Here is a 14,798-nt window from a genome sequence, read left to right as displayed (position 1 = left end):
TCAGTTCATCCTCATTCCATATGCTTGTAAGAGGTCTGATTTTTTACAGAGAAATAAATTATATTATGATTCTTTTTTGCGGCGACATAATAATTGCGAAATATGAGCCAGTTGTAGAAAATGTCCTAGCAATGATTGGTATGTTACTATATAGCTCAATTCGAAAGGTAAAGGAAATATACTTCGAACGAGGTAGAAGTCACTTCCCTTAGTGCAGCATAGACAGCGCACAGAGGAGTTTGTATGTGCAGCTATAGGCTAAAATCTTCACGCATGTATCATGGGACAGATCTAGGCGAACAAGGCCATGTATCCCCGAACGCTATGTACTGCTTATAGGCAAATAATCGTAAAAGAAGCAAGGTGACCAATGGACCAAATTGTTTTTTAATACCCCTTGGTTACCGTGCGTGATAGTTGAAACCACGCGTAATACGTAGGGCACGTTACAGGCCTAATCTCAATAGACGAGCGCGCTCATGGAACGCCACATGCTATGAAACGGTTTAATCTCAGATGAAAAACATAGATGCGAGGAGAAAGGAGGTACTATATAAGGGCGCATGTAGAAGAATATAAAATGAGTGTTTTCATACAAGTCCGCTGAGCAGATTGCTTCACTGCAAGTTGGCGGATGAACGGCGGGGTGAAGAAAGCGAAACGCAGGCGGTATAGATGAAAACGCTTTATTAACTGAACTTTTGCCTAGTAAAAGAAACCAACAATCACAGAGCGGCAGAAGCGGCAAGCAACGGACGTCGGTCGGTGGTAATCTGATCAGCGGTAAGGCGGGTTGGCATTTATAATGTTTCATCGACGACTCCAGCGTTATCGTTGGTGGCTGCGTTAGTTCCAGAAGAAACTCTCCTGTTTCCGTTGTGTGCGCAGTCTGATAGGAAGATTCCAAAATACATGGGAATGTTCTGAGACATTCCGGTGCAACCTGCTGAAGGCACTGGGCAGACGTGTAACGGGACACTTACATAAACCTAGAAATATAAGCGCGTGTGCCAATATCCGGCGCAACCTATGACATAACGCGAGGTCGATGGTAAGTGTAGCGATCACGTACGTCGCCATGGTAGGGACGTTAGCGGCGCGAAGAAGCTTTTCGCGGAGCTTCGAATGACGATCCGTTCTGGAGGCACTGCACGCCGATGTCAATAAAGGAATGTGTGCCTGCATTCTTGTTAAAAATAGTTAGTGTAAGCAGGCAGCTCGAATTAAGGGGCACGTGTGGCTGTCACTGACCACTCCTGTCGTCTCCTGATCCGGCATGGGGGGGAGGGGGGGGGGATTCCGAGCCCGATGTGATAACAACGGTTTCGCTAGAGCTGTGGGGTCCATAACGGCGTGTCGCGAGAAGACGACGAAGCACGCGGACTTGCACGCAGGCGCCGTCTAGGCTTATGTAATGAAACAATGGTAGCACTAAGGTCATCCATGCTTGCTTTTCAGTAGGCGAGCGCTGACAGCTCAGTCAAATTCTGTTTTCTTTGATCACATTGCATCGCCACGGTTAAGTTTTTCGTGGCTCCGGAACAGTGGAAACAAGTTGGACGGCCACGGCATGCGACCCTCAGATGACACGACATGCGACCTCAGATATTATTGACGGCTGTGTTATGCTTACTGCTTACTGCAGCTGTGTCGACAAGACGAACAGCAAACGGCAGCTTCCGTCAGTACACGACACGAAATAGGAGATTCTGTGCTAATCATAACTATTCGGATATTACGTCACAAAACCACGATGTTATTATGAGGGATGCCGTAGTGGAGGACTCCGGAAGTGTTGACCATCTTGTGTTTTTTCGCGTGCAGGTAAATATATATACAACGGGCCTCTAGCATTTCGCGTCCGTAGAAATACGGCCGCCTGAGGCCGGGATTCCATCCGGCGACCATTGGTTGAGCAGTCGAGCCCCATAACCACCAACTACCAAACTACCATGGCAGGTGTTAGATTGCCTGCTGCAATATCATTTCGCTGTCATATTGAGAACAGCCTTGTCATATTGAGCGTCGGTAGCGTTTTCTGACAATGTTCAGGAAGTGTTCCAGGAGTGCCGTAACGTAGAGTATGTACGCATTTCCTCTGCAGTAGCACAAAACCAGTAATTGTCATCCATACACTTGCGTTTACACTGTGGGCTTCCGTTACGAAACCAGAACATTGCAAAATTGTTAATGACACAGAGTAGATTTTATTTATTTGATCACATGTATCATACTCAAGGAATAGTTATTCCAAACTTCTCATGTCCAGATTGCATAGTAGTGGCAAGGCGCTTTTGTCATGCTTGGTCAGCCGTGTCTTCTTCTCCTGGTACGTCCTGGTGTTGAGAATATTCAGTATGTTGAGAGCCACCTTGGCCAGCAGCTGTAGAAACGGTACCAATGGCGGTGCCAAAACTTTGGGCGGCTTGAACTCCGGAACCTGTTCATTTATAAACCGTTAGTGTTTTCGTTTCACTTTGGGAAAGATTGCGAAAACGTTTAAAAAAACATTGCACATTACTGGGCCGATTGCATTTCTCCTTCTTAACATGCGTATCAGCTGGCATAGATACAGCCAAAATCAAGTCATCTACATTCTTTTGCATGCTCAACGGCGACAAAAAATGTAAATCGCACACACTGCCTACTACATTGAAACAGTGTTTAATATTCTTTCGATATATAAATCAACATGCCACTTGTGTGAACGGCAGAACGTACTTTTCAAAGCGTCTACGAATGGTGACGGCTTCGAAGACGAGCGGTTATAAGAGATCGAAACAGGTAGAGCGGCGATAGGAAATTATTCAACCTTGCTATAGAGACAGGTGTGCCTAAATCTAGCAACATAAGTTAGGCCTCTTAATCAAGGTGAATTTTAGTAGTCATTATTCCACAAACATGCCGTCTGAAACAGCAGTCACATATTTATACATGGCGATGGTACGCCGTCAGAAAACGTATCAGAGGCACGAGTTGCACCAGCGAATTGATAATCTACCTGTCTTGAACTTTGCAATTGTAATGTAATTATAAGATCCACTGTCATCCTGTCATTAAGAATATGAAAGTCAAAAAGACCGCCCTTCCAAGTTCAGCATGCTCGGTGCTTGATCAAGTGTATCGCAGATACTCTGATGTCGAATAGGTTCAAGGTTTGCTATTATGATTGCAATAATTATATCAGAGAACCGAAGTTTTATAAACACAAGAAATTCATTGTTCGCCTATACCAATAAATAATTTGCCTCAGTCATCTTGCACTAAGTACGTGTGAACGGGAAAAAAACGCAAATATGCGTGGCTTTCACTAGCTTAACGTCGTAAATTTAAATGTGCAGCGCAGCTGAGCGGCCAGCTTCACTGACATAACGTCGCGAAGGTTGATCACGTCATCACTAAATCACACCAGCTGAGCTCAGCGCGGCTGCACATTGCCTTCTCCCACGCACGACTCCGCCCTACCACTTTCGCCGCCGCTCCCCTTCCCCCTCACCTCCTCCTCTCCGCTTCGCCCCCGACATGTCGCTAACCCTTTACTCTTCTCCCTTCTCCACCTGTCTCCGCTATGCTGTGCTATGCCCTCCCACCTCCTCACCCTGACACCGCTCTTCTCTGTCACTTATTTCCTAGCCCTTGCTACACTATAATATACGTGACTATGCAATATTTTACCCTCTCTCCTCCGTATTTCCCTTGTCCTCCTCTCCCATCTCCTTACCCTCACAGCACTCCTCCTCAACCTTACTTTCCTTTCCCACCTCTTGCAATACTATACGACACAAGGTAATGCTATACCCTCTCCCCTCCTTCTTTCCATCCTCCTTGCCCTCACGTCAGTGCTCCTCACCCTTACTTCATTTTCCCGCCACCTTTCTATACAATACTATACATGGCTATGCAATACTATACAATAGCGGCTTGGCACATATCACCTAGGCTGCCTATAGACAGCTGCTGCGTACGACACGGATGAGGAAGGTGCAAGCTCAGCTTTCACAGCTCTACTGTAAAAAGGATAAGCGTTGCGTGAGCAAGCGTTACAATGGGAACCGACGCCTTTCGTATATAGAGGCGGTTCGCACGTGATCTGAGCCTATCGAACTTGCCGGCTGTGTCTGACCCCAAATGATGGTGTGATGCGCCATCGGCACTTGCCTGTGGGCACCACCGTCAGCTACGTCACAAAGAACATGAACACGCCTGGCGTGCGTGGACGCCCATAGTAACTAGAGTTCGTCGGCGTGTTCTGGAGGGTCCTGACAACGCCAAGCTGTAAGAGTGGTGAATACCATGGCATTGTGTCCTACATCAGGGTTGTAGCCAGGCCCGTAGCCAGGGGAGGGGGCGGGCCCCCCCCCCCCCGAAATTTTTATGATACATGGTGTTTTTCCGAAAATAAATAATGAAAATAGGCGTTTTTCCCACATAGTCAAGGCTTTCAGCAAGTTGCCCTCCCCCCCACTCCCCCGGAAAATATTCCTGGCTACGGGCCCGGTTGCAGCATTGAGTATAGCCAGACAATATGGGAGTCGCAACACGCGCGAATACTTGCGCACCCACCGCGTGCGATAAAGTAGGCGCCAAGCATCGAATTTGACAGCTGGCACGCGATCGTGCTCATTATTTCCCCCTGATATGTGGTTTCCGGCCAAAGATAAGAATCTAGGATGATCAAGTATCGATTGCACCGTGAATGTCGCAGCGTCATATTTCTCGAATAACAAAAAGCTTTCCTTACAAGAAAAATCCCGAACGCTTTTCAGGAGCATGTGCGCCTGTACCCTCATTTCCACATAAAAATACCCGATTAACAAGCTCGATGTAGGTGATAGTAATAACTTTGCTAATTCTATGGAAAGGGGGCGCATAATGTTGTTGGGAAATACATTAGTAAATATTCGAACTCCTACACTTTTATGCTCATTCTTGCTTTTCAAATGGCTGCAATAAGCATGCTCTATAATTTCGTGGTGAAGTAAGAAGAAAAATTGCGTTATACAAGGATCAATACCTGAAGAAACACCAAAAGATTGTGGATATCCCGAAAATCCTGCCTGTGCAGGAGATACAGGACCTCCAAAAGATGAAGGACCTCCTGGACTTGCAGGAGCGTCGGGTGTTGCAGGGGCACCAGGAGTCGCAGTCAATCCAGAAGTACCAGGAATCGCAGGATATCCAGCCGATTCTGGAGATGCAGGGGAAGCAGGGGAAGCAGGAGCTTTAGATGGTACAGGCTTAGTTTTCTTGGGTGGCATGTGAGCAGGACTGGATCCAGGTCTTGGTCGAGGTCGAGGTCGAGGTCTAGGCCTAGGTCTAGCTAGAGGTGCAGGTTCTGCACTGGCTCCAAACGTGCTATCGTCTAGCATCACGGACAAGACAATAGCGCATGCGGCTACAACGAGAATAATACGGAAACTCGAAACGCTGGCCATCGTTTATGCTCCTCAAGGCAACATAGTCCTGGCTAACAGGTAGACACTCTTATATACATCTTCGAGCGCAGTGAACACGAACAAAAGCAGCGCCAATTTTCATTGTTCTGATATCATGTCTCATCTCACGCACCTCCTCTTGCTGGGAAGATGTCGTGTGAGCATGTATTTTTTGTCCTGATGCGAGCAGCGTAAAGAGCAACGAGTGATAGCGCTGCGTGGTTAAATTGCATTAGTGCAAAGAGCTAAATCAATTAGCGAGCGCAACTTTGAGTGCGCGCTAAAAATACACTCTAAAAAAAAGGGAGCGAGAATGGAGCAACGGGCTCCGTTCCTCCTTCGGAGCCGCGACTTTCTCCTTTGCGGACGATTTACTCGTCGCGCCCTCTTGCGGCAAGCGCCAAGGGAGAAACTTTTCTCCTTTTCTCCTCAACCACGTGACTTGCGCGCGCGCGCATGCGCACGCCGAGTTCAATCGTGATTCCGTGCTGCGGAGAGCGGCTGCCCTTTCGCGGTCACTCGGCAGCCTCAGACCGGACTATCCAGTGCTACCGATCTCGGCCAGTCGCGTGCAATTACTTGTACCTAGGATTGATGCGAGTAACACACGAGTAACGTTCATTGTTTTTGTTCTATGTGTTGAGTAACGTGTGTGGAGTTTTTTTTTTTTTTTTTATAGGCTCGGCGTGTGCGCGATGCGCCGCATACTTCCGTGTGTCTCGTGCTGTCTGTATACGCTTGCGCACGATCTGCTTGTCATAAATACAATAAGTCCCGCTTCACAAAACAGTCTTGTTTTAATGAACACCTTCGACGGTACACCAATAACTCAACTTTTTTCGGCGTTAACATACTTGGCTAGAGCACGCGTTTTTAGTTTTACACAGCACTTATAGCACTTATCAATGCAACAAGCAATATAAAGAAGCATGAAGGTTAATTTTTACAACATTTTAGCAAACGTGATACCACTGGACAGTGCATGCGTGAAAGTACGATAAGATATGATTGCTGGAGTTTGACGTGTCGAAACCACCGTATGATTATGAGGCACGCCGTAGTGTAGGACTACGGATTAATTTCGATCAACTGGGGTTCTTTAACGTGCACCCGAACATAAGCACATGGGTGTTCTTTGCCTTTCGCCCCCATTGAAATGTGGCCGCCGTGGCTGCATTTTAACGTTAACCTGCATAATAACTGCACATATCTGAAAAATAAGTCAATGACTTCTGTCAATTAAGCCAAAATTCTCAATCACATGCGTTTTGGAATACGCATGCCATCACTGAGAATTAGGACCGACTTATGCACGCGTGCAGTATGTATCTCTCGTTCTCAGGATTTTGCTTTGGCGTGCGAAACTCAACACAAAATGCGCTTCTAATGACAGCTGTGCACAGTGGGTAATCACTAACACTCTCACTCACCTTTGTGAAAAGTGTATTCCAAATTTAACGCAAGACAAACCACCGCCACAACGACAACTACACAGTTGTCGCACAATGACCACAATTTCACACGCCAGGCGAATACCGTGACGTAACAGTAGCAGAGCAGCATGTAGGTACAGCGTACTGAAATATTACAGAACACGTAGTGTGGGTAGCGTTCTTTTCCATAATTCGCGCGGTGTAGCGCCAGTTTCTCTACTCAAGTAATCGAGCTGCCGCGACGCCAAGAGCCACTGACATCGCTCTCGAAAGACCACCGTCCGGTGCGAGGCCATCTTGTCTTGTTTCTTCGCACGACCCGCGTTGTAACGTACGTATACACAAATGAGACGGCCGTACCGCATCAGAAGCATTGTCACTGAAGGGCTAGCAGTTGAAAGAATCCATGGCCCATCGTCATACTTGTGGTCAACGCATGAACAGAATGTGAACAGATGTTAACGCCAAACCACTCAACGAAGTCGACGCGACGAAGGCGACGGAATTTGAGATCTGAACTATGTTGCCGATGTTGCGCCCTCACACAGTAACTATTGAAAATAAAGAAATAAAAAGAGAAATTTCATCTGTGGCCGCTGTCGGAAGATGGCGCTACTTCAAAATGTCGCCGGAATGGTATGAACGGTTCACAATATGGTCGTTTTCGCACTAACTAATCAACTCTCTGAAATTATATTGTTCATTATCATGCGGCTTTAGATTAACTGGTGCGCTTGGCTAAGCCATAGCTAACATTTAATAATGTCGGCGTATATTGTGACGCAGCCATGAAATCGTAAAGAGTTGAAGAAAAATGACGCATCTTTGTGCCACCATGGTCCACTGTAATTCAGTGTCTATGTAAGGGCCAGCGCTTCTTAGACGGGTGTGTGTAAACGTCTATACGTATGCGTCTGTAGTGAATTGTTTGTGTTGTAGGTTTTATACATGCGAATGAATTGTGTATGTATTGAATTCAATGTGCGTACTATGTGTCTGCCTAGTGAACATGTGCGTATCAACTTTCCGGTGTCCTTGAGTAATCTATGAATGGGCCCACCTCCCCGAAATGCCGTGTGCAGTATTGACGTACGCCGCCTCAGTCAGAAACAACTTTTCTTTTAGTATTGTTTTCTCCCTCTAGATGGCGCCAGCTACCACCTACTTCGCGGCCGAGGCGCTCCCATAGCTCCACCTACTTATATGAAGTTGAACATCTATCTATCGAAACTATGCTCTGCTGCGCCAGGATTGTTTTGATGCGACAGAATGTACATTTTGGAGGCACAAACGCGTGGATAACGTCGCTACACCGTGTGACGCTTCGACAAATAAAGACAGCAAGCGTAACGTACAGTCTCCTGGTGAGAGCCCCTTTGCAGTATCCGTCTCTTTTAAAGTGAACGCCGTCTCGCTGGCCGAGCGAAACGTACGAGTTCCGTCGTTCCGTTTCGCGAGGTTTTCATCACTACAGGTTTGTCTGCTTGATTTTATTGTCATAGCGTTCGATATTAAGCTCAGCGGGACCGTTTTTTGTGACTGCCAGTGCCGCATACTCTTTATCAGTCGAGAATCGATGCGCTCGCTAGGCCTAAATCTATTGCTCGCTTCACTGGCTTGGCGTCAGCCATCTTGATTTTGACGGTTTCTCCATTGAAAAGGGAGGAACGGTTTCTCTATTTGAAGACGAACATTGGGGACATCGCCGTTTCTCCCTTAAAGGAGAGAGGGTCACTCCATTTTTTTTAAGAGTGTAGTGAAGTAACGTATAGCATCCGACAGGCTGGGGCGGGAGGCTGCCGTCTGAGCGGTAAACAAGTAATCAATTTTCCACGTAAGAAGTTAATAATAATTATATTGTCTTGCATTCTGGAGGCTTGTGCTCGCAGAAGTGCCGTGGAAAAGTACTGTGCAGCAAATGTTGTGTGTAGGCAGTACGCCCATGAAAGACGCACCATTTGTGTTTAACATCATTTTGTACCTTAACACTTCACTTAGAAAATTTCTAGCCTTGGAACTAAAGCCACGGCGTAAGCTGGAATAGTGGCCACCAAAGAGTTCGTCGCAAACTCTCTCAGGGCGGCTACTGCGAGTACAGTTGCGCGGTATGCATACAGACATGAATATTCATCATTGCAAGAAGTAGGGAATTACCCACTACGCCATATTTCAAACTTTCGCGAAGTAGCCAGATACCAACTACGCATCTGTAAGGCTATACGCGTATCTACATAGCTCCACACTTTTCTAATACTTTGGCTAATCAGTATAATTTATGGCTGAGCACTAACTCTTGATTGTTATGGCAGTTATGACTGAACTATAAATCATAACTCTTTTAACTATTAACAGTTATGGCTGAGCCATATCGCTGAGAGGGTGGGATGCCTTGAACCACCCACTCGTTACCTAATTTGATGGCGTGACGCCTGGTGTGGCGGTACTATTCTGCCGCACAATATTACATCTCTAGACGCGATTCCTCAACCTATAGGGTGTTTTTCTGAAATAGTTTCAAGCACTGGTTTGGTTCATTGGTAGAATACCCGACTGCCGCGCAGATTGTCTGTGTTCAATGCCGGCTGGAAAGCTATTTTATTTGAGTGTCCTTCTTTTTGCTCATTGCTTGTGATAACTCTGACGCACACCAGTGGCGGCGAAGAAGAGGGTTCGAACCTTGCCTTACACTGCAAAGGTTGCGGTTGTTACCCTCGGTTGACAAATACGGATGTGGTAGCTATAACGAGATATTTTACAGGCAGGTTCAATTTAACATTGTGGACCCGACTTGCGCGTGCGCATCGCTCCTGTTACTCTCCTAAACAAGAAAGTGCATTTCATGAGTAGCCACATTTAAGCGCCTTTTATTGCGATGGCAATTACTATATGAACACGCTCTGCTGGTTTTTGCCGTCGACGTGATTGATGTCCCTATATATATATATATATATATATATATATATATATATATATATATATATATATATTGTCACGTGGTCCTGACGTCGACGGAAGTAGCAGTCGGCGTTCTAAACATGAAACTTTTTATTTGGCCGAACTAGTGGTCGGGAAACGAAAAGTCAAACTGCAGCAGCAATACACACTGTATCCTGATATCGGCGAACAAAGCGTCGGCCGTCGATGAACTGCTCATGGCTGGGACGCGCCGTCTTTTCTACATCACGCATCGAACTTTCCAGTCTTATCACTAGTGGTCGCGCAAGCTCTGGAATAATCTAAACTCTTCGCATCATGAGCGCAATCTTAACAAAATGATCTACTACAATCTGGACGTTCTCAGACATTCTGGCGTGGCTTGCGCAAGGCAGTAGTAACACGTGTAACGGGGCGGTAACGCAAAACATAGAAAGAAATGAGCGCGTGTGGCATTGCCCCCCTCTGAAAAAGCATCGTCCCTATGCCTAAACAGAAGATGATATAAAGAAATAAAGTGCAATAATAACGCAAGAAGTACAGTCCTCAGGTTCGCTAACGTGCAAAAAACGGCTTAAGGCGCACGACATGGACTACTTCAGGTCGTGCACGGCGTCGTTGAGAGTTCGTAATGCCGTCAGGGATGACCTCGTAGTCAAGGGCGCCGAGACGTCGGAGCACCTTGTATGGCCCGAAGTACCGTCGAGGAAGCTTCTCGATAAGTCCCCGTCGACGTATCGGCGTCCAGACCCTCACGCGGTCACCGGGTTGGTACTCCATGTGGCGTCGTCGAAGATTATAGTGAAGGCTGTCGACCCTCTGCTAGTTCTTGATGCGCAGGCGGGCGAGCTGTCGAGTTTCTTCGGCGCGTTGCAAATACTCGGCGGCGTCGATATTGTCTTCGTCAGTGGCAGTTGGCAGCATTGCGTCGAATGGCGTTGCTGGGCTCCTTCCGTAGACCAACTTGTAAGGTGTCATCTGCGTCGTTTCTTGTATGGCTGTGCTGTATGTGAAGGTCACATACGGAAGGATGGCATCCCAAGGCTTGTGCTCGCCGTGGACGTACACGGCCAGCATGTCGGCGATGGCTTTATTTAGACGCTTGGTGAGGCCATTGGTCTGTGGGTGGTAGGCGGTGGTCCGGCGGTGACTTGTCTGGCTGTATCTTAAGATTGCCTGGGTTAGCTCCGCAGAAAAGGCCATACCTCTGTCTGTGATGAGCACCTCTGGGGCGCCGTGTCGCAGGACGATGTTCTCAACGAATACTTTGGCTACCTCAGCAGCACTGCCTTTAGGCAGGGCCTTTGTCTCTTGCGTAGTAGGTAAGGTAGTCGGTGGATACGACGATTTATTTGTTTCCAGAATTCGACGTTGAGAACGGCCCCAATAAGTCCATCCCGATTGCTTCAATGGTCGTCGAGGTGACTCGATAGGTTGCAAAAGTACGGCTGGTCTAGTCGGTGGTGTCTTGCGTCGCTGACGGCCTCGGCAGGTGTTCGGTGCTGAGGGCTTGAACTTGCGCGTAGCGGGTTAATTGTGAGCGGCGGTTGTACTGCCTTGTGCGCATCTCAAGCGCCTTTTCTATTGTTGCGGCATCTGTAAGGAATTCGTTGACACTGCTGGGCGGGTCGCGAACAAGGCCCGCAAACAGCTCTTGCTTGACTCCTTGCATTAGTAGCCGGAGCTTCTTCTCCTCAGACATGGCAGGGTCGGCGTGACAGAACAGGCGGGTCATTTCTTCCGTGCATATTCCGACGTTCTCGTTTGGGAGCTGTATAGGGCTTTCCAGCACGGTTTCGGTCCTTTCCTTATGCACGATACTTGCGAAGGTTCCAAGGGATGCGGCGCTAAATAGGTCCCAGGTTGTGAGGGTGGCCTCCCTCTTTTCGAACCAGGTCCTGGCGCTATCTTCAAGGGCGAAGTACACGTAGACAAGTTTCTCGTCACAGTCCCAGTTGTTGAATTGAGCAACTCGGTCGTATTTTTCCAACCAGCTTTCCGGTTCTTTACATAGTGATCAGCGGAAAGTCGGCGGCTCCCTGGGCTGATTCATGACGACTCGTTGAGGTGAGACAGCAGCCGTTATGGTCCCTGTCGTCGTCGTGGTCTTGTTCTTGTCGGGTAGTGGTCCGTATTCTGGTGGGAGACCCCGCTGCCTGCGGCTGGCTCGCTGGTCAGCGTTGGCGTCAATGTCCCCTTGACGGTGTGGGCTCGACTCACGGTATGAGGGGGGTGTTCGGTACATGGACCGGGAAGCACCTCCACCAGATGTCACGTGGTCTTGACGTAGACGAAGGTAGCAGTTGGCATTGTCAAGATCAGATCAGATCAATTAACTTTATTAATTGCCCTGCGAATTGGTGGGATGGGCCTGGATCCCGCCTAGGCTTCGGCCAAGGGTTGCTGGCCCTTGGCGGCTTCCTCGGCTCGCTGGACGGCCCAGAGTTGTTGCTCCAGGTCCGAGCTGAGCAACGCAGACTCCCAGCGCGCACAGGCTGTCGCTGTTTAAGGCTGCATCACAGCTATTGTTTATTATATCTGGACATCACCATAGTATGTGCTCTAAGGTGGCTCTAGAGTCACAATGTCTACACCTGTCTGTCGTAGAAACTTTTTATTTGGCCGTACTTGTGGCCGGGAAACGAAAAGTCAAACCACAGCTGCAATATACACTGTATCCTGGTAGCGGCGAACAAAGCGTCGGCCATCGATAAACTGCTCATGGCTGGGATGCGGAGTCTTTTATACATCACGCATCGAACTTCCCAGTCTTATCACCGGTGGTCGTGCAAGCTCTGGAATAATGTAGACTCTTCGCCTCATGCGCGAAATCTTAACAAAATGATGTACTACAATCTGGAACGTTGTCAGACATTCTGGCGCGGCTTGCGCAATGCAGTAGTAACACGTGTAAGGGAGCTGTAACGCAAAACATAGAAAAAATTGAATGCGTGTGGCAATATATATATATATATATATATATATATATATATATATATATATATATATATATATATATATATATATGTGACGTAAGCAGGCATGCAGTGATGGCTGGTAGAAGCCGACGAGGAAGAGGTGGCTCGTGCAATGGAATAAAAGTATGGCGTATGAGCCAGGGCCCGTCTCTCATTCATAGCGTCACATATATATATATACATATATATATATATATATATATATATATATATATATATATATATATATATAATGTGTGTGTGTGTGTGTGTGTGTCACAAATAAATATATTTCAACAAAATACGCTCCGACGTGCGGAATCGAATGTGCGACCCCTCGCTCCACAGCACGCGGCGTTGGACAGTTAGGCCGCGGAACGTACCTTGCCCAGCATAATAACGGCGAGCTATTTTATATACACCACTTACCGCTGGCTGTACGCAGATCTCGGGGGCATTTCAGCGTGTTCTCTGCATTACCAGCTAGATGGCACGACGGGCACGTTTAAAGGTCGTCGCCCCGCTCGCTGCTATGCGCGCGCTCCGCTAACAGCTGTACTTTGCCCTATACAGGGCGTAGTCGCCCGCGTGCGCATGTTTATCTCGGGATGGGAACGCTTTGTTCGTCTTGTGCTTCCGCCGGAAAGCTTGCATTGAAGTTGTAGCAGGGGGGCGGAAACTCCCTATACTTCCGATGAGATGCGCTCTCGCATGCTGATACGCTGCGGCAGCGCCGCTTCCACCACTGGCGGCTGCCGGGTGTCTACTAGGAATAATTCAGAAACAAAACATTTCTTTCATGACGTCACCGGTGAGGTTAGAAAATAGAGGGAAAGGGCGCGAAACTGAGGGGAGGGGGTTGCCGCGTAGGCCTTCTTGGGCCTTCCTTTCCCACTTCGCATGCAAGCGGAATGTGTTCGTGCTGCTTTACAGGTCTGCTGGCCGCTCGGGCGACGCGGCCATTCGTTAAATTTAGTTAACCATATTTCTAAATATTTTAAAAAGCGCGTCGATTTCTTAACAAGACAAAACTCAATCAACTGAAAAAAACCTAAACCTTTTTTTAGTCCCACGTTTCCCACTAAAAAACGGAGACATACACGTAGTGTAAAAACGCCAATCAGGAAAAGCAGCTTTACTTCATAACTGAAATATGCGCGTAATGAGCAAACATTGATCCCAGCATATCCGTACGAATGGGAAATTATTAACAATCACGAGCAGGCCACGTCGTACATGACTCAAACACCTGTGTTATGACGGCGCACATAATTGTTTTTACAGAACTTGAGTACCAAACGAGACGGAAGCTCAGGGGAAGACGGAGGCGGGAAGCGATGAGAAATCGTTGAACAGGGAATGCCGCTGGAAACAATGTTTCTGCAAGTTGATTTGTCTTCGTCTGGACAGCAGCACTGCCTTGCCGAAGAAAAGACAACTTGTCCAAACGTTGGCTCCAGCGACATTCCCTGTTAAACGATCTTTCAATGAGTCCATTACATGTATACTTCAGTGACAGTATTAGAAGTAAAGACCCACGGAGTTTCATACTGGCTACATGCATTTCCACGAACAGGAAGCAGACCATAAAAGATTAAAAAATTTTGTTAAAATTACAAATAAAATTCTATTAAACATATTTTGCCTGCAACAGGTAGGCTGTCGTCATTGCGAATTAGTCTAGCGACGATGCGCTTATGTCAGTCCAGTCAGCCTCGCCGAGAACTGGGTTTACTCATGTAGTCACGCAAAATGAATTCGTGCTCAAACAATGGACCCAAATACTTGTGCTCACCCGTTGTCACTAGGAAACCTGAAAAACCTTCGCGGAACTGGAAATCCCTGGGTCAACACACCACACAGCCGCGCAAAACATGTGATGCCCCAATTTAGCCATCTTCGTCTAATGCATGGTTGACCTGCTCGACGTGACTCACTGCGGCTTCCGTTCCGCGCACGCCTCATCAAATGTCTTATCTTTCCCGTACTTATACTTCGCACACCAACTGAGCGTGATAAGCGAGCGCAATCCAACTTAT

At 47.4% G+C, this 14,798-nt stretch overlaps 1 protein-coding gene across 2 annotated transcripts; it reads right to left on the bottom strand.

The window, feature by feature from the left end:
* Positions 1-2,200: 2,200 nt before the first annotated feature.
* Positions 2,201-5,525, bottom strand: LOC119400962 (uncharacterized). 2 transcript variants are annotated; one of them, XM_037667841.2, is made up of 2 exons: positions 5,078-5,525; positions 2,201-2,440 (listed from the first exon to the last, which is right to left on the bottom strand). In XM_037667841.2, the coding sequence occupies exons 1-2, from the start codon at positions 5,433-5,435 to the stop codon at positions 2,298-2,300; spliced, it is 501 nt and encodes a 166-aa protein (XP_037523769.1). In that variant the 5' UTR covers positions 5,436-5,525; the 3' UTR covers positions 2,201-2,297. The 2 variants fall into 2 exon arrangements, with proteins under 2 accessions (XP_037523769.1, XP_037523768.1); XM_037667840.2 differs by having other exon boundaries at positions 5,015-5,501.
* Between the last annotated feature and the right edge of the window lie 9,273 nt (positions 5,526-14,798).

This window comes from Rhipicephalus sanguineus, chromosome 7, assembly GCF_013339695.2.
Source record: "Rhipicephalus sanguineus isolate Rsan-2018 chromosome 7, BIME_Rsan_1.4, whole genome shotgun sequence".
NCBI lineage: Eukaryota > Metazoa > Arthropoda > Arachnida > Ixodida > Ixodidae > Rhipicephalus > Rhipicephalus sanguineus.
This window is presented reverse-complemented; position numbering and strand designations above follow the sequence as displayed.

Coding starts and splice junctions, on each gene's coding strand:
- LOC119400962 (XM_037667840.2), bottom strand. CDS start 5,435: ATGGCCAGCGTTTCGAGTTTCCGTATTATTCTCGTTGTAGCCGCATGC. Junction 2,441..5,014: donor ATCTTTTGGTGTTTCTTCAG/GTATTGATCCTT, acceptor ATAAATGAACAG/GTTCCGGAGTTCAAGCCGCC.